The following is a 23,469-nucleotide window of genomic DNA, read 5'->3' on the forward strand; positions in this document are numbered from 1 at the left end:
ATGTATCTTTATAAAAGAAAAAACCCCCCATCAGTTTAGAATGACGACACTATCATAGTTACTTGGTTTAAATAAATATAAGATTCTAAAGCCTTTAGGGATGCCTAGGTGGCTCAGTCAGTTAAGCATCTGCCTTCAGCTCAGGTCCCACATCAGGCCCCTTGCTCCGCGGGGAGCTTGCTTCTCTCTCTGTTGGCCGTTTCCCCTGAATGTGCTCCCTCTCTATCTGTCTGACAAATAAATAAATAAAATCTTAAAAAAAAAAAAAAAGATTCCGAAGCCTTTAAATTAAGATAAAGAAAACAGACACCAAACTTTCTAAATAAAACACTGTTGATCTTTTCTACAGTATTTTATGCAAAAAAACATTTATTTCTGTAATTTTACGTATTGAGGACTACATAAATGGTATGATAGAAAAGCGTTCCCACATATGTCCAACTTGGGAAATACTCTTATGAAAAGTGTGTTGTCTTTAAAATAAAATTTATATAGACTTTTTTTCCTTTGTTTTACTTTTTCTTAGCAATTGAGTACCATCATACCACTCATTAAAATGGATTTGCTATGAAGATACCAAGGGATGTAAAGGAAGGCATTTTTCTGAATTTATATTTTTCAGTCTTGGGCTATATTAGTTAAAATTTTGTAATTCATTTATACTCTAATAGTATTGTTTGATATTTTTAAAACTCAAAATGTATTGCTTCTAGGCCTTTTGGCTAAGATCAAGTGTAAAACTCAAAATGTATCTATTCATTAAGGCTTATCAATTTTTATTTAGTGCTTCTAACGAATTACAGTTTAATGACTTGGGGATTGTGTAAATTATTAAAAATAAATGGAAGTGTAATTTGTTTTAAAATAAGTTACATAGGAAAACTGGTTTCATTATATATTAAACAGTTTTTAAATCAATAAGATTAGAAGAAACAACAGGTGTTGGAGAGGATGCAGAGAAAGGGGAACCTGCTTGCATCATTGGTGGGAATGCAAACTGGTGCAGCCACTTTAGAAAACAGTATGGAGGTTCCTCAGAAAGTTAAAAATAGATCTACCGTGCATTCCTGCAATTGCACTACTAGGTATTTACCCAAAGGATACAAAAGTACAGATTTGAAGGGGTACATGCACCATGATGTTTATAGCAGCATTATAACAATAGCCATACTATGGAGAGAGCCCAAATGGCCATCAGCTGATAAATGCATAAAGAAGATGTAGTGTATACACACACACACACACACACACACACACACACACAGTAGTGTGTATATATATGTATATGTAGTGTATATATCTATAATGGGAATATTACTCAGCCATCAAAAAAAATGAAGTCCTGTCATTTGCAATGACATGGATGGAGCTAGAGTGTATTGTGCTGAGCAAAATGTCAGTCAAAGACAAATACCGTATGATCTCATCCATATGTGGAATTGAAGAAAGAAAACAGATGAACATAAGGGAGGGGGGAAAGAAAAAAAAGNGGGAAAGAGACTCTTAACGATAGAGAAAAACTTAGGTTTGATGAAGAGAGGTGGATGGGGATGGGTTAGATGGGTGATGGGTATTAAAGAGAGCACTTGTTGTGATGAGCCATGGATGTTGTATGTAAGTGATGAACCACTAAATTCTTCTCCAGAAACCTATATTGCATTGTATGTTCACTAACTAAAAAATAAATAAGAAAACACTCTGTCTTTATGGAAGAAAAAAATCAATAAATCAATAAAATCAGTGTTTCACATTTAATGCAATAGATGCCAGCTTAAGAAGAAAATTAAATCTTGAGTTAGAAATCTGAATAAAAATAGAAAGTGCTCTCTGCTGCAGTAGTTCAGTTTGTTTAAAAATATTAAATCTTGGGGGCACCTGGCTGTCTCAGTTGGTAGAGCATGCGACTCTTGATCTCAGAGTTGTGGATTCAAGCCCCCCATTTGGTGTAGAGCTTATATATATATAAATCTGATACAGTTGACTTACTGAAAAAGGAAGACATCCCAAAAAGAAAAATTCTGTCTTTGGAAATAAATTGTAAAATTACAAAACTGCGTTGTAGAATTTAGTTAATGATTGACTTTGAGAGCCGATATATTTGAATTTGAAAGTGTTTATCTTAACTGTTAATAACTTTTAAAATATACCTTATTGGTTTAATTCCTTTCTTATCATCCTCAGCAAGTAAGTTGCAGGGAGTTTGTGTTTTGTTTTGTTCTGTTTTGTTTTAGTAAGCTCAGTGCCCAACATGGGGCCTAAACTCACCACCCTGAGATCGAGAGTCCCATGCTCTACCAGCTGAGGCATCCAGGCGTCCCCAAATTGGCACTTTTAAGGAAAAAAGTATATATATATAACTGTAGCATCAACATGCAGGAAAAAGAAAATCATGGAAGTAAGCTAGCCAGCCCAATGCATGTTTCAGCATGGGAGATAGCATAGTAAAATAAAAAGAGCACTGATTTCAGAGTCTGAAGGATCTGCCCTATTACACTGCAGGATTATTGAAAGGCTCGAGTAAAATGTTTCTGAAAATATTTCATAAAACTAGCACAAGTTGTGAAATGTAAGGTGTCATTTTGCTTTGGGGGATAACAACTGCTTATTCAGTTATTGCCACATGACTATTTTTTTCATCTTCTGGCTGGTGATCAGCAGAGGTGTCTTCATTGGCTGTCTTGGAAAATCCTGTGATTTTCGACCCTGATATTAGAGTAAGTCTGGCAAGTAGTAGAGGGAAAGAGAAAGAGACAAATGTGGTAGGTCAGTATTTCCAAAAGAATGGGTTGGTTTGCGGCACCTGTGTCGGTCAGTCAGTTGAGTGTCTGACTCTTGATCTCAGCTCAGGTTTTGATCTCAGGGTTGTGAGTTCAAGCCCTGCACTGGGCTCCATGCTGGCTGTGGAGCCTACTTTAAAAAAGAAAAAAAAAAAAAGAATGTGTTGGTTTGTAGTTAAAGTTTATAACATTTTGTTCATCCCTAGATAATCTGAAAAATAAAGTTACAGTGTTTTGGCTTATTCTTGAATTGTAAAAGTTTGTCTTTAAGAGTGTAATTGTTCTATCAAGATTTTATTTGCATATTTTCTTGTGCAACCTTCTGTGATTTTTTAAAAATCATTCATCAAAAGCAATGATTAAGTGAATCAGGTTGTGAGGTCATTTAATATTATAAGCTCTATAAAGAGCCATCTTTTCTTCCTTACACTTTTTATTAATGTTTTGATTATCCTCCTTTTGTATAGGACTTTGCTTCCCGGGCTAAACTGGCAGTTCAGAACCTAGTACAGAAGGTTGGATTTTTTGGAATTTTGGCCTGTGCTTCAGTAAGTGAATTGTATTACAAATTTCCAGTAAATGGTAGATTATATTTTGATCCAATTTGTTTTTAAAGATAGCACACAAGAAAAAAATAAAGATAACACACTTGAGTGAACAAAAATGCTATCACTTTTAACGAGTATGTAATTTTATTAATCATTCATCTTACTCATCAAATGAGCTGTTTCTACTGGATAGGTTCATATCTCGTTTATTGACTTTTTAAACTTTTCATCTTGCCTTTGATGACCTCAGACCTAAATGGCTTGTTTCAGGAAGAATAAAAGAGATATAAAAAAAAAAAAAGATTAAAAAAAAGAAAGAGATAAAATTCATCCTTTCCATGAAGAATTTATAAAATGAAGTGCATTTAACCAAATAACAATGACTTCATTCTTTCCAGGGTTATAGGTAGGTGGTCTTTTTCCAGAGTTTCAAGCATTAGTTATGAGGAAGAATTCATATGAAACCTGTCTTAAGGGATATTTACAATATCAGGGTAATTGAAACCTCTCAGGCAAAATTAAGTGCATCTTTGGCTACAGTGAACTAAGAAGCCACTTACATCAAAAATGCTGTTAATGTCTCAAACTGCAGATTTGTGAAATTGACATTCCTTGATGAGTTGGTGTTTATCCTGGTCCTTTTCTAATATAATAGAAACAGTTATATTTGAAATGGAACATTTTGAACAGAGTTTTCTTTGGTAGCTTGTACACAATTTTTGGCAGTTGGGTGGTGGATTTGGCTAGTATAACTAGGTGCACCTAGTTGATATGATAAAAACTGCAACTGTAAGTATAATTCACAAAATTATTGTGTACTGATACACAGTTCCTTTATCCATTATGTACTAGAATGTGAATTCATCTTTGAGTACTCCTCCCTTAGCAAAGCAAATGCCAAAAAACAGGACATTTGCTGCCAAAATTTCTAATGTGATGTGAACATTCTAGATATACTGTAAAATATACATGTGCCTGAATTATTGACCCTGGCAATATTAGAAATTTTCATAATCTAACTTTTCTATTTAATGTAGAAGCTCTTTATCATAATATTGACCTCAACTATTTGAGCAATTTATAAGTATATTGTAGTGTAATATATTAGAAAGAGAATTGGCTTTGGCATTCCTAAACCAGTTTTGCCTCTTATTAACCATGTAACCTCTTATTAACCATATAACCTAGTCAAATTACTCTCTTTGAACCCTAGTTTTCTAATTTTGAAAATGGGGCAATAAGACACTCATTGTAAAGGCTGATGTGAGGATTTAAGAAAATATATGTGAACTAATACAGTGCTTAGAACATAAATGTTCCACCATTTTTTATTTTTATTCATCAGCTTGGATTCAGTCACTGAGTGTTTGGAATAAAGAGATAAAGATACTCCCTTTCCTCAAGGATCCTGAAGTCTAGTGAGGGAGACTGTTGAAATACAAGGCTAAGTAGAAAGTGCTGTGGAAGTCAGCGGAATGGGATTAAGCTAAAAGGCCTAATGGATAATAATGTCCTTACTTCAGAGGCTAAGTGAAGGAGCATGGGAGCCACATTGCCTGAGTTGAAATCCTGCTCTGCTGCTGAAATCCTGCTAGCCTGAATAAATTGTCAAACCTGTCTGTCTCACTTTTCTGTAAAGTGAGTGTAATGATATCATATAGCATTGTTTTGGGATTAAGTAAGTTGACAATGTAGAAACGTTAGAAAAGTACCTAATAAGTCAAAGCATTCAAGAAAAATTAGCTTTCATTATTCCTGGGGAAAACATGGAGTACCTTCAATTTATTAAAACAAAAAATAGTATTTGGCACTCATCTATCCCTGTGTCCTCACTGCTGAAAATCCACTTTCTATACTAGTCAGTCCTCTTCATATTTGACTAGTAATAGTCAATATTGAACATAAATTGATAGATCAATTTGGCCTTCTAGGAACTTTTTTCTAGAATTTTTTTTTTTTAAGATTTTATTTATTTATTTGACAGAGAGACAGCCAGTGAAAGAGGGAACACAGGCAGGGGGAGTGGGAGAGGAAGAAGCAGGCTCCCGGCAGAGGAGCCTGATGTGGGGCTCGATCCCAGAACACCGGGATCACACCCTGAGCCAAAGGCCGAGGCTTAACAACTGAGACACCCAGGCGCCCCTAGAAAATTTTTGATACTTAAAGTGTTGAAAGCATATATACTTCATTTCAGTTTATTAATTATTTTGTTGTTAACATTCAAACTAAGATAAATAAGACTCCTAGTTGAGGGAAACTTTCAAAGCTACTTAGTAGTTCTTTTAATCCCAGTCTTCCTTTCTGTGTTTAGTCAGGAGTTGAACAAAAAAAAGAATAAATAACATGCACATGAAACAATAAATTCACTGATTATGCTCTTCTGAGGGTATACAGCATACACTGAGGTATCCAGCATGTTCAGCAAATTCTAATTTTTAATGTACTCCGCTTTACATATCTTATATACTTTAATTTCTATTTCAGCATGAGGTAGAGCCTGATAATAAAGGAAAACAATTAAAATTGTAATCCATGGAGTTATGAAGGTCACATGAGAAAATATAAGAAATGATTGATGTAAAGCTATGCAATTGGTATTGTTATTAACATGATTGTAAGACAGATGAAATTGCATAAAACATTTGAATGTGGATGAGAAAAACAAAACTGAGTTATTGAATCCAAGTGTTAGGAACAAAAGAATATTTGAATTCTAATTTAGTCATGGAATTGTTTTTAAAAGAACATATGTGACAAATATCTTTTAAACAACTAGGCTTTTCTTTGAAAGTTCAGAAATGAAATTATATAAATTCATTGGCTTCTGAATGGTTCTGCCAACTGCCACAAAGACAGAGTGCTTCTATGGGAGAAAAATGGATGAAGTGCTCAAAAACAGCTTGTGGTTTCTTTGCATTTTTACATGAAATTGTCTTTCAGCATTCTTGAAATGTGGGAATGTTTGGAAAAGGTATTTGTTGTGAATCACTTCTTTGTCTGGGACTGAGTATTCAAAACATCTGAATCTATGTGCTCATATTTCCACACTTGATTTTCTATTTAAAATATATTACACAGCCCCACAGCCTTGGGCTGTCATACAAATGATGAGGTTTGTATGTGCAAAATACAAATTATGAATTTTTTTTATGTTGAGGAATAAAAGCACATCTTCATAAATGTATTTGTGATTTTTATAAGAATGTTTGCTGTATATATGTGAGTACCTTCTAGATAATATTCTTATTTCAGGTTGAAGATTTTAGAACCCTAGTAACTACTGAAATAATCTTAAGGCTTTTCTTCGACCTTACACACAGCTACCAAATGGCAAAGTATGCGCTGAATGGTATTAAATTCCTGCAAGTCCACTGGTTTTATCCAGTTCTAATGTGATTAAAAAAAAAAAAGTATATGGGGTGTTAGCTATAAGTAATACAGGCAAAAGGACAGCTGGGTTTGCTTTCAGCAGCAGCCTGAAATGAATATGAGATCCATCTTACAGAAACATTAGAATACTTGTCTAACCTTCTGAACAGCCTAGTGATCAGGGAAGCTATTCCTGTCTTTGAAATGAAAGCAAGGCTTAAAGCATGATTCCACATACCTGTAAGTGATAAAATTAAACTGTTCCTTGGATTATATATTTTAACATTTTTCTTTAATAGATTCCAAATCCTCTATTTGATCTGGCTGGAATAACATGTGGACACTTTCTTGTACCTTTTTGGACTTTCTTTGGTGCAACTCTGATTGGAAAAGCAATAATTAAAATGCATATCCAGGTAATTATACCCTCTGATTCACTGCCTAATGATGATGAGCCCATTAAAAGGCATTAAAACTTAATTCCTTTGCTCATTCCAATATGAATTGTTAATATTTGGGTTCTGCTTCTTTTGGTTGGTATCTTACTTAGATATTTAACCATGGAAAGTCATACTTGGAGGTTAGTGAATTTGGTGCAGGTTTTCCCTGTCCCTATTGGAAAATTGTGCCCCTTTAAGACTTTTCTCCTTGTTTTCTTTCTTTCCTTCTTTTTCCTTCCTCCTTTCCTGACTTCCTTTATTTCACTTTTTGCCTTGTGAAACTGTTCATCCAAGACTATTATCAAGCAAAAATAGTGTTCCTGTATAGGAAAATGCACATCATTTTCACATAGTAGTCCAAAAATGTCATATTTTTACTGACCATGAGCTGAGAGAAGATGGCCTTTCACTAATTCTACTTTTCTTTCATACCCCCCAATAATACTTCCTCTCAAGGCACCAATGTCCTTTACAGAAAACCAGCCAGATGTTAGTGTGGGAGAGAATGGGGAAGAAAGGGGTCTCTGAAGAGGTGAAGAGCTGTGGGTTGTGGTTAGAGAAGTGAGAATCTGCTATTGTTCAATGCCGGTCTTAACAAAAGCCCTAGGATAGAGGTATGTGTATATATATATGAATAGAGGAGAGAAAATGAAGGGAAATGAATATGTGCTTCTAGAACTGTGATACGAATTGTTTCCTTTCAAAAGGGCAAATCTCACTAGAAGAAAACAAAATTAACCTGAAAAGAATTTCTTAACCAGTGAGGTTTGCAACACAGAGACATTCACCAAAGAAAAGGCAAGAGCAGTGAGTAATGTCTGTGCCCTGGTATGATTCCTTCAAAATTAAAAGCATCTTTGTCCCAAGTTTCTTCTTAACACTCCTCTACCTTCAGTTCTTAGAAGAATGAGACAGGAAAACTTCAGCTGCTTTTACCTGCCCAGTTTCTAATGTTAGATTTTGGCATTTAGGATAAGTTTAGAGCCTGTCCTCTACTCCCCTGCCATGATAATCACTCACTATTCCAAGGACATTCCTCCTTCAAGGAATGTATTTTCTCTCACTTATATTAAGTATATTGTTCAATGAAATGAGTTTTTTCATATTGAAAGTTACTTTGGTAAATATTACAATACCATATTAGAATTTTTCAAATAATAAAATACTGTGGTGAGTAATAAATTATTTTGCCGTGTATCAGAAGATAATTTTTGCTTTGATCTTTTCAATTCTTTCTGGAGAAGAAGGAAGCTATCATTTTGCTTTTTAAAAATTAATAATTGTCCCTTAAAAGTATTAATACCTAAGAAACAATAACATTATTTTAATTCCCTTTATAATAGCAACTTCTCTGGGAATCCATAAGCTTTATGCACCCAGCTTTGTGTAGTAACTTTCTATGTAAATTATAGTAAAATTTATTATGCTAAGAGTATTCTGTAGTGATAAGGCATGGAACTTCTCAGATCTTCCGTTACAGAGTATTAAAGATGGTATATTTTTTAAACATTCTCAGTTTTTTCAAGTTATAATAATGCTTAATTTTTTTATATGGTACTTCACACTTTAAAGCACTTACTGTTTATGAGCTGATTTTATTATAATCCTCGGATAGAGAAATGACTACTCCCATTTTATAATTGTGAAACTTAGGGGTTAATAAGTAAAGTAACAGCTGGAATTTGAACCCATGTCTTTTGGCTTCAAGCTCAGTGTTCTTTCCATTCTTTTGCATTGCCTTCTAAACTATAAATTATTTATGTGATTAAGGAAACTGAATTGTTTAAAGCCTGCTATTTATCAGGACCTGTGCCAGGTAGTGTATGTACATTGGTCATCTCAGAACAATCCCGTGAGATAGTTATTATCCATATTTCATACATAGGAGAGCTGAGTGTTAGAGAAGATAAAAATACATGCCTAAAGCCCTGGAATTCAAACCAAACTATAAATTCAAAGTTATACCCTGTATGTGTGTGGAAGGAAAAAAAGAAAGCCAAAATCTTTCTGTTTCTGAAAGCAGAGAATCTGAGTTCGTTCACTAAACTGAGACTGTGGGATATGTTTGCTGTGTTCCATTGTACCATGGAGACATACTTTCTAAAGGCATGTCACTTGATGTACATCCAGATGTAGCTCAGGGTGACAAACATTTCTCATTCTTTGGGTAAGCAGTAGTAGTGCGTAATATAAATGTTTTAACTATTTCTGAAGTTCAGAGGGAAACCACATACAGATTTTTCTGTAATCTTTTTTCTTTTTTTTTTTTAAGATTTTATTTATTTATTTGACAGAGAGAGACAGCCAGCGAGAGAGGGAACACAAGCAGGGGGAGTGGGAGAGGAAGAAGCAGGCTCCTAGTGGAGGAGCCTGATGTGGGGCTCGATCCCAGAACGCTGGGATCACTCCCTGAGCCGAAGGCAGACGCTTAACGACTGCGCCACCCAGGCGCCCCAGATTTTTCTGTAATCTAATAGCAAACCCATCTTCTGTTTCTTTTCTCTTTTTCTTCAGCCTAAAGTAAACAGCCAAAAATATTATTTTTATTGATATCTTGCTATTTGTTAAACTTTCCCTAAAAATTTCAAATTAGCCCACCTAATAATATTAGATTGGGATTTCCAAAGTCAATATATTTATACTCAATACTTCACATACCCTATAACTTACTTACCATGTATGTTGTTTATTGCCTCTTTACCTTTCTACCACAGACACATACACAGAAATATGAGTTCCATGAAGGTAGAGAATTTTGTCTTTGACTCACTGAGGTATGCTAGTGCCTAGAATATCATCTGACATGTAGTAGACATTCAGTAAATTTTTTTTTAAGATTTGATTAAGTGATCTGTACACCCAGTATGGGGCTCGAACTCACAACCCTGAGATCAAGAGTTGCATGCTCTACCAACTGAACCAGCCGGGTGCCCCACTCAGTAAATTTGTTTTTTGTTTTTTGGGTTTTTTTTTTAAGATTTTATTTATTTGATACAGAGAGCAAGTGTGAGCAGAGGAAGGGGGAGAGGGAGAGAGAGACAGAGGGAGACTCTCAAGCAGACTTTGTGCTGAGTGTGGGGCCCCACACAGAGCTCGATCCCACAACCCTGAGATCACGACCCGAGCCAAAACCAAGAGTCAGATGCTCAACTGACTAAGCCACCCAAGCACCCCATCCTACTCAGTAAATTTTTAATAAATGAATTTAAGATTTTTCATTCCATTGAGGGACCTTCTTTTATAGATAGTTTCTTCTTTGTTCATTTTGGCACTGTTAGTTCCCTGCACCCATATCTTTTTTTTTTTTTTTTTTCCCCTACTCAACCCTTTCCTCTGCACACATGGTTGAGTGGGCTGTTTGGTGGTCAGTGCTTTTTGTTTATTTGGTAGAATCCCCACTCAGACCTCTAGCCCGAATGAGATGAGACATATGTTCTTAAATATCTGACACATTTATGTCTTGCCCAGCACAGTGAATTTTCAAGCTGTTACATATAAAAAGAAAGTCTTGTTTTGTTTTCAAGCAATGGAATTATGCAATTATCTGGGCATTGGCTTATTTTCAATGTTAGGAAATAATGGTAGGGAAAACTCATGGTGGTGAAATCACTGAGAGGCAAAACTATTAGCTCTAATTCTTAGTGAAAGATTTATAGCTCCAATAACTGGCTTTTATGGAAACTAGAAGGACCCCTATATACTAATGCTTTTCTCCCTAAATGATCTGTAATAATTGTCCTGTTAGTTTCATAATCTTCATGCACCATTTGTATAACACTGTTTATGAAATCATCATCCGTCTTGTAACTGTTTTTGACATGTGCTTGCTTTTTTCATGAGATAGGTACGATCTTTTTAAAATTAATAGATACATAAACGGGGACACCTGAGTGGCTTAGTCAGTTGAGCGTCTGACTCGTGGCTCAGGTCATGACTTAAGGGTCATAGGATTGAGCCCCGTGTCAGGCTCCACACTCAGCACAGAGTCTGCTTGTCCGTCTCCTTCTGCTCCTCCCCCAGCTCTCTCTGTAAAATAAATAAATAAACCTTTTTAAAAAAATAGATACATAAACACCAAAAAAGTCTGTGAACTTTTTTTTTTCATCTTACTTCGTTACACATATCCAGCTGTGCAGCTGCCAGTGTCTCTGTTAACACTAGGACATTTCTTAAGAAAATGTCATTGCCTTATTAGTCTTCTATCTGAAATAATATGCTTTAGTCTAACTTAGCTACTTCCCTGAGATTCATAATGGGTTGGATAACAAGAAGTCTATTATTATTTATTTTTCTTCCCTCCCTTTTGGTTTCATAGGCTAAAGTTATTATTTGACAAACAATAACAAAAATGTAAGCAGTCATCATCAGGAATTTGGAGAGAGAGTCTTGAATTACTCATATTTAATAGGAGAATTATTATCAGTCCTTTAGAGCTAAACTTTAATATCACCTTCTTGAATCTAATTAATCATACTTATATGATCTTTCCTTTCTCTGAACTTGTATAATATATTTTTACTAGTAATGTCATATATAGTTTATATATATCTAACACTTTTATCATTTATATACATACAACATATATATACAACTTATCCTTCTATGTGTAGAAAAAAAATTATTTTAAAGATTTTATTTATTGGGGCGCCTGGGTGGCGCAGTCGTTAAGCATCTGCCTTCGGCTCAGGGCGTGATCCCAGTGTTCTGGGATTGAGCCCCACATCAGGCTCCTCTGCTAGGAGCCTGCTTCTTCCTCTCCCACTCCCCCTGCCTGTGTTCTCTCTCGCGCTGGCTGACTATCTCTGTCAAATAAATAAATAAAATCTTTAAAAAAAAAAAAGATTTTATTTATTGATTTGACAGAGAGAGAGTGAGCACAAGTAGGGGAGCTGCAGGCAGAGGGAAAGGGAGAAGCAGACTCCCCGCCCATCAGGGAGCCACACGTGGGGCTCGATTCCAGGACCGGATCATGACCTGAGCCAAAGGCAGACAGTTAATGACTGAGGCACCCAGGTGCCCCTAGAAAAATTTTTAAATTTCTTCAGGACACAGGGCAGCTGGGTGGCTCAGTCAGTTAAGCATTTGCCTTCCTCTTGGGTCACGATCTCGGGGTCCTGGGATCGAGCCCCGTGTGTCAGGCTCCCTGCTTAGCAGGGAGTCTGCTTTCCCTCTCCCTCTGCCCCCAACCCCGCTCATGCTCTCTCTCTCACTCTCCTCTCTCTCAAATAAATAAATAAAATCTTTTTAAAAAATAAATTAAATAAGTAAATAGATAAATAGATAAATAAATAGATAGATAGATAGATAAATAAATAAATAAAATCTTTTTAAAAAATAAATTAAATAAGTAAATAGATAAATAGATAAATAAATAGATAGATAGATAGATAGATAGATAGATAGATAGATAGATAGATAGATAGATAGATAGATAGATAGATAGATAAATAAATAAATAAATAAATAAATAAATAAATAAATAAATTTCTTCAGGGCAGGGCTTCTGGGTGGCTCAGTTGTTTGAGCACCTGCTTTGGCTTTGGTCATGGTTTCAGGGTCCTGGGATGGGGCCCTGCATAGGGCTCCGTACTCAGTGGGGAGTCTGTTTCTCCCTCTTCCTCTGCCCCTCCTCCCCACTCCTGGCTCTCTCGCTCAAATAAATAAATAAATAAAATCTTTTTAGAAAAATGCTTCAGGACATTGAAGAAGTGTCCTTCCCATTTCATGTTCCCTGAAAATCCATAAAAATGCCTTATGTTATGTATTATTTTGAACATTTATTTAATTGAGTTGAGGATATTTGCTACCTGTTAGCACTAAAGGCATCTTTACTTGTAAGGTAAGGTGTCATCATCTTTAATTAATGGAGAGTACCTCCGTAACACCAAATTGAAAATGACCCAAGTCTGATAAAGGTTCTCAATAACCTGTTGATGTTTTTGCTTGTACAGTAAGTCTAAAAGTCCAAGATCACTCTGGGTCTAAGAATGAAACTTTAATGCTATAAACTTTCTATAAAGGATGTACAGGCTTTTCAGGATCCTCTGGATTAGATTTAGCCCAGACCCATGTCTTCAGGCTGATCAGCTTTAATTTCAGTAGTGGAGGCTATATGGGAACCCATAACTTCAGTTTATAGGCTCCATTTTAAGATACATAGTAAATGGGGAATGTCCACCCAGCCTTGGGTTTCATGACTCACGCTTTTCCCTCAGACATGGTCGTGTATCCTGTAAGACTAGAGCTGTGCTTAAGAAAAAACATCTTTACAATACAAAGTAGGTAGCATTTGCTAGGCAAGGAGTGTTTTTTTAAAAGAATTTTAAAAATTGTGATTGGGGCAGCACCTTGCCTCTTTAGATTCTTATCAGAATTATGAATTTTATATTGAGGTTTTTCTCTGATAACAGAAGTACTTATTTTAACTGGTATTTTCTTTACAGAAAATCTTCGTTATAATCACATTCAGCAAACACATAGTGGAGCAGATGGTGGCTTTCATTGGGTGAGTAATTCTTTGTGGATTAATATTAATGTCATCACTATTAGAATAGAAAAAAATGTATAAAAGATTTTATTGGGACAGAATTTTTCTAATACCTTTTTATTTTTTGAGAAGGAAAAATCTTTTGCCCTGTTATTAAATTGAAGACTTTCTTGCCCTACAGCAGGGAAAGATGAAGTTCAGATAATCCTTATTTAATTTTAGATTTTTAATTAAATTTTAATTTTAAAGTCATATAATTGTTGATTTTAAAAAAAGCTTTGGAGTTTGAGACTATTGCTTCTCCAAAGAAGCAAGAAATTCTCTTTATATAAAAGACATGTGTGTATTATTACAGTTTAATGGTGCTTTAGTACAATGCTATGATTTTTAGCCAAAACTGGATGCCAGATGCACAGTTGCATTTAATTTAAATACAAATCTTACATAAAATATTAATATTTCATTAAATAAGGTATGATAAGATCGTATACTATTACAAAATATGTCAGTTATGAACCTATTCACTAGAGAAAAATCAGGCCATTTTAAAAGGCTAGACTTTCCAAAGCTTTTATTTTTGTGTTTATAGAAATGAGTAAGATCAATTTTAACTTATGCTTCAAATGGTAATGTCACAAATTTGTGAAGTTGACTTTGATAAAACAGTAAAGAAAGATTCTTTGTTGAGTTAATAAAATTAATTAGCAACTAGAATGGGTATAATGTCAGATAATGAAACTTTTTTATGTATTTTTTTAATTCAGTGTTTACAGGTGAGAGGCTTTCTTTTCATTTAATAGTTTAACTGCCCGAGGGCGCCTGGCTGTCTCAGTCCTTAGAGCATGCGACTCTTGATCTTGGAGTTGTGAGTTCAAGCCCCACATTGGGTGTAGGGATCACTTAAAAAGAAAATCTTAAAAAATAATAAAATAAAAATGTAACTGCCCGATGGTAGAAGGTACTCTTTATGTAGTTTTAGCATAAATCTTTATCTTAAAAGCCATTTATAAGACAAAACACTCACAAGAATTTTTGCTATTTTAAAAAAATTGCCCTTTGGAAGTGAGTTCATGGCTATTAGTCTTTATTTTTTTTTTTAAGATTTTATTTATTTGAGAGAGAGAGCATTAGCGAGAGAGCACAAGCAGGGGGAGCAGCAGAGGGAGAGGGGGAAGCAGACTTTCCACCAAGCAGGGAGCCTGATGTGGGGGCTTCATTTCAAAATCTTGAGATCAAGAGTTGCATGCTGTACAGACTGAGCCACCCAGGTGCCCCTAGTTTTATTATTCTTTAAACCATACAGTATATATTTATTCTCTTTTATATATGGTATGTTTTACAATAAAATAGTATTTATTATTTTCTATTATGGTTTTAATGTAATAATAGAGGAAAACATATTCTTAAGAATATACTCAGTGGGGCCAGTTATTGATTTTATTACTTCCTAAGCTTCTGATTATAAACGTGGATTATAGCTTGTCCATTAAAATTTAACTATTCCAGTTTTTTGTTCTCTGGATCCTTACAAATAAATTGGTTTACAGGTCACCATACATCACATTCAGAAAGAAAGAAAGATTCTTATCCCTTATTTTTTAAATATGAAGAAGATATTTTATCTGTTTTTAGAGTTATTATTCCATCTGTAGAATTCCAACCCTAGAGCTGACCACTCACTACACAAACCCACAAGTTACAGGGTGACTGTGGGTATAGCACTGTACATTCTTCCCTTCTCCTGTTCCTATGCTGAACATTTATAAAAGGAAGTTTTTCAGGGTGCCTTGTGGCTCAGTCAGTTGGGCATCCCACTCTTGGTTTCAGCTCGGGTCATGATCTGGTGGGCCATGGGGTGGAGCCTCCCCGGGACTCCATGCTCAGCGGGGAGTCGCTTGGAGAGTCTATCCCTCTGCCCCTCCCCCCACTTGCGTGCATGCTCGCGTGCGCTCTCTCTCCCTCTCAGTATGTAAAATAAATTAATCTTTTTTTAAAAAGGGGGGGGCTAAGCTTTTCAGCAGTTTATACATACTCACCACTACTACCTTCTATGTCCCAGCCTTTGGAGTTTCTAAATAGTTAAATTAGGTAACTACCTATCTTATCTACCCACATCAAGTTACATTCTCTTCCAATCTGTTCTCCATACTGCAGTCAGTAACCTTTTAAAAATATTAATCTGAACATGTCACCACCACTGTCCTTACCCCCAGCTCCTCATCTTCTTGAAACCCTTTACTTGTTTTTTCCTTCATTCTTAAGATAAAGCTAAAACTCCTGAAGGTGGTTTAGAGAGCCTTGTATGAATGTATCCCCTGTAATTTTCTTCTTGAGTCTCCCATCAGTGGTCGTTACTTGCTTTTGGTTTTTCCTTTGCCTAGTTTTGGGTTTCTCCTTCTCTCTCTCTCTCTTTTTTTTTTTTTTAAGATTTTATTTATTTGAGAGAGAGAGAGAGAGAGCATGAGCTGGGGGGGGGGTGTAGAGGGAGCTGGAGAAGCAGACTCCCTGCTGAGCAGCCCTATGCTGGGCTCCATCCCAGGACCCTGAGATCATCACCTGAGCCACTCAAGTGCCCCTAGTTCAGGGTTTCTTAACCTTTGCACTTTTGACATTTTAAGCCAGCTAATTCTTTGTTATGGGGGACTATCCTGTGCATTGTAAAATATTTAACTGCATCCTGTCCTCTTACCCACTAGATGCTAGTAGTTATCTCGCAGCCATGACAATCAGAAATGTCTGCAGACATTACCAAATGTCCTAAGGCACATATATATACCTCCATTACCACCACCAACCCCACTGAGAACCATTGGCCTAAATAATGTCATTCATTCATTCATTCATTCATTCATTCATTCATTCATTCATTCTAAGTAGGTTCCATGTCTAGCAAGGAACCCAATGCAGGGTTTGAACTCACGATCCTGAGATCAAGGGTCATGAGTTCAAGCCCTGAGCTGAGATCAAGAGTTGGACGCTTAACCAACTGAGCCACCGAGGCACCCTTAGATAACATCCTTTAGATTTCAACTATTACATTAACAAAGTGCCTTCCCTGACTAAATCAGATATCCTCTTTTCTAGGGATGTCTGTTCACAACAGCATGTACCGCATGCACTGACAGTTGTGTTTTTACATTTACATTTGAGGGTATATGATTATTATCTTTCAACCACTAACCTGTAAGCTTCTTTCTGGGAAAGGCCATGCCTAGTTCTGTTCACTGTTGTGTCTGTAGCACCTGGCATCTTGATTGACATTAGCAGGTGCTTGATAAATATCTAGTGGATATAATAAACATGTGGTGTCCAAATAAAGATCTGGCTAATAAAAATTAGCATATCATTTCATAGCCCAGAATCTTCTGTTTCCCCAGCCTTTGGAGTTTCTCAAAAGTTATATTACTTATCTATAGTAAATAGAAATAAAAGAGTTTTTATAATCTTAGGCCAACAAATTAAAGTTAGAATTTCTCACAGTTTTCAAAAATAGTAGTTTCTTCCCTTTGTTATCTCATGTAGCACAGCCTTTCAAAAAAATCTGGTGATTCTTTCTTCTTTTTTTTTTTTAAGATTTTATTTTTAAGTAATCTCTATACCCAACATCGGACTTGAGCTCAGCAACCCCCAGATAAAGAGTTGCATGCTCCCCCAACTAAACCAGCCAGGTGCCCCAGTGATTCTTCCTTCTTCTTCTTCTTCTTTTCTTTTATCTTAAAGATTTTATTTATTTATTTGAGAGAGCATAAGCGAGGGTAGGGGCAGGGGGAGAAGCAGCCTCCCCACTGAGCAGGGAGCCTGATGCAGGGCTCAATCCTAGGACCTTGGGATCATGACCTGAGCTGAAGGCAGACGCTCAACGAACTGAGCTGCCCAGGCGCCCCTGATTCTTCCTTCTTAAAGGTGGTTTTGCATAAGGTTATTCTGAGATATTCAAGACCTGCTAGAATCCAATTTTTATTGAATTAAAAGCGTGGTATCATATTTTTAAAATTGTTTTCAGGAGATAGATACTGGAATGTCCTGATATCCTCATCTTTTCCCCAGTGCTGTCTATAGGGATTACCTCATCAATTTCTTTTCTAGACAGTGTATTAAATAGTATAAATAATCAGACTTAGCAGATGGTAATAATTCTTTATTACCAGACGCCAATGGGTATATTTTTCATATTTGTCAGGATTAACATTATCTTTTAATCAGATTCTCCAGTTGAGCTTGACATGATTTCTTTTCCTACATTTTGAAGTAGGAAATGCTTTTAAATACAAGCGTTCAAATGATAATTAATAAACTCACTAACCTTATACTGAAAATTAAGTTAAACAAGGAGAATGAATTTTTAGTAGACATAAATTTATTATTATATATCATAATAAATAGTTTAGCAATTTATTTCAGAAAAGAGGAGAATAGTTGACTCCCTAGACCCATTGTTGAGTTGAACTGAAAATAATGCCTATAGCTTGCTATAATAACATTATCCTTTGATTGTTAATTGTCTCTTTACAATATTAAACTGTAAATTGTTTAGCAGTTGATCAAACTAAACTAGTAAAGTTTGGAATACAGCCTTTTGAAGGATATTTAAAACTACATACCCACAATTAAGGGAGTGGTGAATTACCATTATAGGGAAAAAAAAAGACAAGACGAAAAAAAGTCAGCAACAATTGAAATTTAAAATGATGAGATTCTAAGAAAAGGAAGAACAAAAAATGAACCCCAATAATAAAGGAGACCTAGGGAGTGGAATATGAAAAGAATACGCAGCTTTTGAACAAAACAAATTGAGATTTGAATATGAACTCTGCCCCAGACCAGAGTTCTGCATTTCTTCTATTTGCTCTTTTTTCAAACAATACGTTTCTTTCTTTCTTTTTTTTTTTTAAGATACATTTATTTATTTAACGAGCACCGGTTGGGGGGCGGGGGGAAGAGGTAGAGGGAGAGAAAGAATCCCAAGCAGACTCCCTGCTGAGCACAGAGCCCCCACTCAGGGCTCGATCCCACAATCCCTGGATCGTGACCTGAACCGAAATCAGGAGTTGGATGTTTAACCTTCTGAGCCACCCAGGTGCCCCTCAGACTATATGTTTCTTTGAGTAGCATTTCTTCTCTAGTTCAGGAAGCCACTGACAACCTTTCCAACTTCCACCCAAATGGGAAATGTCCTGTATCAAAGTATTTTACAGTTTAGTTGAAACATACTCATATCAATCGTTAAACATTCCAAGGCATGTGGATTTTTAAAATGCCTTCCATCTCATTGTTTTGTTGCCTGTGTTTTCATCTTATTTTTCAGTTTCTGTTGACTGGATAGAAAGGTAGACTGCTAATTGACTATTTTGTGTACTCTCAGGGAGGATTGAGGGAAAGCCTAAATCCTGGCCTTGAACCAGGAAGAAGTTTTTCATCAAAGATTGTACAAATAATTCTTGAGGATACTATTTTTTTAATTAATTAATTTATTTAAGTAATCTGTGCACCCAGCGTGGGGCTTGAACTCATGACCCCAAGACCAAGAATCACAAACTCTTCTGACTGAGCTAACCAGGAGCCTCAAGGATAATATTTTTTTGAACATAGGGAGCACTTTACATACAATTATTGTTACTATTTACTTCTAATTGTAACCCTATATGGTGGATATTTTTCCCTCTTGTTGATAAGGAAAAGGGCTCTGAGTGGTTATAAATAACTCATTTATGTAATTTCTACTTTAGTTTTTTGTTGTTGGTTTGTGTTTTGTTTTTTTCATTAAAAGGGTATCATACGGGGCTCCTGAGTGGCTCAGTCGGTTCCAAGTGCCTGCCTTCGGCACAGGTCATGATCCCAGGGTCCTGGGATTGAGTCCCGCGTCGGGCTCTTTGCTCAGCAAAGAACCTGCTTCTCCCTCTGCCTGCCACTCCCCGCTACTTGCGTGTTCTCTCTCTCTGACAAATAAATACTTTATTTAAAAAAGGGGGGGGTATCATACTATATGTAGTCATTTCAGACGTTTCATTTATTATATTGCTAATATTATTGTGTGTTGCTGAATATTATCATTTTGGCTGCTATATATTATTCCATTGGGTAATTATCCACTTCTCATTGATGAACATTTGGAATATTTCCATGTTTTTACCCTTTTGATCATTCCTTCATGGGCTTTTTTTTTTTTAAAGATTTTGTTTATTTGAGAGAGAGAGGACTTGCGTGCAAGAGAGAGCATGAGCAGCAGGGGAGAGGGGCAGAGAGAGAGGGAGAAGCAGAGTCCCCACTGAGCAGGGAGCCCGACACGAGACTCGATCCCAGTTCCCTGGGATCATGACCTGAGCCGAAGGCAGACGCTTAACCGACTAAGGCACCCAGGCGCCCCATTCGTGGGCATTTCTTAGTGCAGGATAGGTGAGCACATAGTAAAGAGATTAAGAGTATGATGAAGGGAACAACACAAGAGGGAAAAGCGAATAAAAGAGAGATTGGACATAAGCAAGATAACCCTCAGTGTTGATAATTTTGATAAGATAATTTTGTGTAGGACCAAATTTGGGCAAATTCTCACCATGGGTATGCCTGTGGCCTGCCAGCCCAAGGTGCTTACCACCATCACCCCACCCCCAACAGTGAGTTAGTGTTGACTATTACATCTCTGGTGGTGTGGTTTACTATTAATTTTACCGAAGTATGACTGCTGTACTGATGACTGAAGGAAATACTCCTTTCCAAAGGGCTTCTAGTCTTAATGTAAGTAGGGAGTGGCCCAGCTAAATATGATACCCTAAGTATACCCTTGATCTTTGGTATTTTTAGTAACAGTATGTCATTCTGTGACAATCCTAAGGCCCCAGAGAGAATATAAGCCATACCTTCAAAATTTACTGTAATTTTATGAGTAAATAGTTCCCTTCCCTCAACTAGAAATAGTAATTAGTAGATTTATTTCTTGGACAGTTCTGGAAAGTTTGCTAGTGTAATTAGGTTTAGGGAAAGTTATCTCTGTTATCTTTTCCTAAATCGAAGTGTTTGTCTAGTTATATATGGAAATCTGAACAGATGTAATGAATCAGTTTTATATTCTGAGATGTTAGAATACAGATAATAGCCTTGAGAAAAAGCCTTTTGGTTTATGGTATGTTTGGCAAGGGGACAGAGAAAAGGTTCTGCAAAAAAGATTAGGCATAAAACAGAGTTTTTCACTATTTGAGATCTTAGGTTGAAATAAGTCAAGGGAACGAACCAAAGAAAGAGAGAACTTCAGAACTTCAAAGACATTACATTTGTTTCAGTCTTTTTTTTTTTTTTAAATAAGATTTAAAATCAATTTTTATTAATTTTAGACTTTCTCCAATGAGAGAGACCTGGACATATTTCTTGAAGAGCATGACCAAGTCTAACATTAAAATCGTGATTAAAATGACATGTTCCAGTATTCTCACCAAATAGAGGATGAGAATTCCCAGAAAATAACATTAAGCATATGACTCGTAACAAACCATATGCAGAACATTGGCTCATTGTCAGGTTGCCAGGGTCTTATTGGAAGACAAAGTCCCCAGTTTTACCTCGCAGGAAAGTTTCCATAACTCAATCATTGAACTTGGGGGAGAGGGTTGGCTGGAGCAGGGACTTTTTACCAGATACAGAATGTTCCATGCTCTTTGCTGTCTCCTATTTCTGAGTTAACTTGGTGTTTGACCTCAGAGTCGGACTTGCCTGTGGCTAGAGAGATCATTTTAACCAGTGAGTAATTAAGGTCTTGAATCTTAACAATGTTTCTTGTTCCTTACTCTATAACAAGTGGTTGGAATGAGCTATGTTGGCCTGGACTTTTTCTTCTACAGAAAGAAAATCTATTCTTTCATTTTAAAATATTTTAAAATATAAAATGGTTAATGTAGTTGATTCTCTTTGACTTTAATCACTATAAAATAATCAGAAGAAGTTATGGAAGTGTAGAATACAAATATTTGTATTAACTGAAAAAGGGATACATTAAGTTTTAGCACCCCAGCTGCTGAGACTCAGTTGTGTACACTGTAACTTACACTGCAATTTAGGTGGAAAACTCCTTCCTTTTCATGGCCTTTTCCTGTAATTTGTTATCTTCTCTTTCTATATTTTTGTTAAAGATATTGGGAGGCAACATAGCTAAAGGATAAAGCAGGAACTCTGAAGTTAGACTGTATGAGAAATTGTCATTGTATTAGGAAGTTACTATTGACCGTAATTAGACCATTTCTGTATAATGATGAAAACTAAAACTGAATTATATTGTATTACATAGAATTGTTGGTTAAAGGAAAAGGCAGGTCAGGGTCATGCCTGACACATTTTAAGTGTTTTGTAAATATTTGTCGATTAGATGAATTCATTCATTATTAGAAGAGACCTGTATATTTTTAGGCTGAGGGAAAGACTCTAGTAAAGGACTAGAGATGGAAAAAAGAAATGAAAAAAGGGAAGGATGTGGGTTGGAAATTAGCATTTAGTAAGAACCTGCTGTGCCAGATGCTTTACATACATTTTTATTGAATATGCGTAACAAAACCTGTAAGGTGCTGTCACTGTGTAGATGGGGAAACTGAAACACACAAGTTAAATTCATAGAAATGCAAGAGATGGAGATAGGATCCAAGAGATAAGATCAGAAGTCTTCATGGATTGATTATTTTCTTAACCACTTCTTCCTTCAAACTGAAGTAAAGATTCCAAGATCTTTTGAAGTAGAAAAGAGGAATTGAGGGAGTGCTATAGAAAGCAGTGAGGTAATCTACTTGAAATTGTAGATTTGGGCAAGAGGGCTAGTTTCAAATGCCTACTGCGTGAATTTGATAAGGAGTCAGCAGAAATTCTTTGTGTTCACTCCTTGTTCACAAGTGTATTCACCTTGTACAGCTGTAACTAGTTACTGCAGGTGTTACTTTGAGGGAGAAACCTACTAGCCTTTGTACTGTAGGTTTAAATGCATTTTTTTTTCTCTCATCTCCCTTCTAGATTAAGTTCATTAAGGACAGAGATGGTGACTTTTTTCTTAGTTATATACTGCATTTAGTGATTTTCTGCCTAATATTGGAATAGGTATATTGTTCTGAGATAAGATTGAATTCCAATCAGTACTGTCATTTTTTTATCCACTCACCATCATGCCACTTTGAACGACTAAAGGTCAGTAAGTTTTTATGCCATTTTACCTTCAATTCTACAAACTCTTCTTTATTCTTGACCTTGGGTCTATGGTTCCCTGTTGCTGATTTCATCCTTAGAACTCAGTGGGTCGGGGCGTCTGGGTGGCTCAGTCAGTTAAGTGTCTGCCTTCAGCTCAGGTCATGATCTCAGGGTCCTGGGATCGAGTCCCCCGTGTCAGGCTTCCTGCTCTCAGGGAGCCTGCTTCTCCGGCTCCTCCCTGCTCATTCCCTCTCTCTCTCTCTCTCTTTCTCTCTCTCAAATAAGTAAATAAAATCTTAAAAAAACAAACAAACAAAACTCAGTGGGTCTTCAAGCCAGCCACAGATTTGTCACTGTACAAAGCTGCCACCAGTTTGCCATTTTCTAGAACTGAAATCCGTTATTTTTTACAGGGTTTTGATTTGGCAGCCAATCACTTTTACTTGGTGCTTATAGACCACTCTTTTAGCTCTGGCTTCATTCATTAACATAAATGCCTGCTTAGCTCCTACCGCTCAAATCTATGTTTTGATTTGAGGTTTTGTTTTCAAAAATGTCCCTTTAATGATCACATAATTCAAAGAGTAGCTACTAATTATTATAAGAGATTTTACCTCCATTCTGACTGTGATAGAAAACAGTTCTACATGTTCAAAATCAAGGGCAAGTGCCAATTCTCTTTTTGAAAGATGCCT

At 36.1% G+C, this 23,469-nt stretch overlaps 1 protein-coding gene across 2 annotated transcripts in view; it reads left to right on the forward strand.

Annotated features, from left to right (window-relative positions):
* The window catches only part of VMP1 (vacuole membrane protein 1), a 125,684-nt gene that overhangs the window by 92,155 nt on the left and 10,060 nt on the right, over nucleotides 1-23,469 (forward strand). Inside the window, exons 8-10 of one of the 2 annotated variants that reach the window (XM_008695468.2) lie at nucleotides 3,245-3,325; nucleotides 6,994-7,110; nucleotides 13,578-13,639. In XM_008695468.2, coding sequence (XP_008693690.1) covers nucleotides 3,245-3,325; nucleotides 6,994-7,110; nucleotides 13,578-13,639 — 260 coding nt within the window. The remainder of the gene's footprint in view (nucleotides 1-3,244; nucleotides 3,326-6,993; nucleotides 7,111-13,577; nucleotides 13,640-23,469) is intronic. The other variant, XM_040640915.1, reaches the window with a different exon arrangement.

Source organism: Ursus maritimus, unplaced genomic scaffold, assembly GCF_017311325.1.
Source record: "Ursus maritimus isolate PB19 unplaced genomic scaffold, ASM1731132v1 scaffold_24, whole genome shotgun sequence".
NCBI classification, from domain to species: domain Eukaryota; kingdom Metazoa; phylum Chordata; class Mammalia; order Carnivora; family Ursidae; genus Ursus; species Ursus maritimus.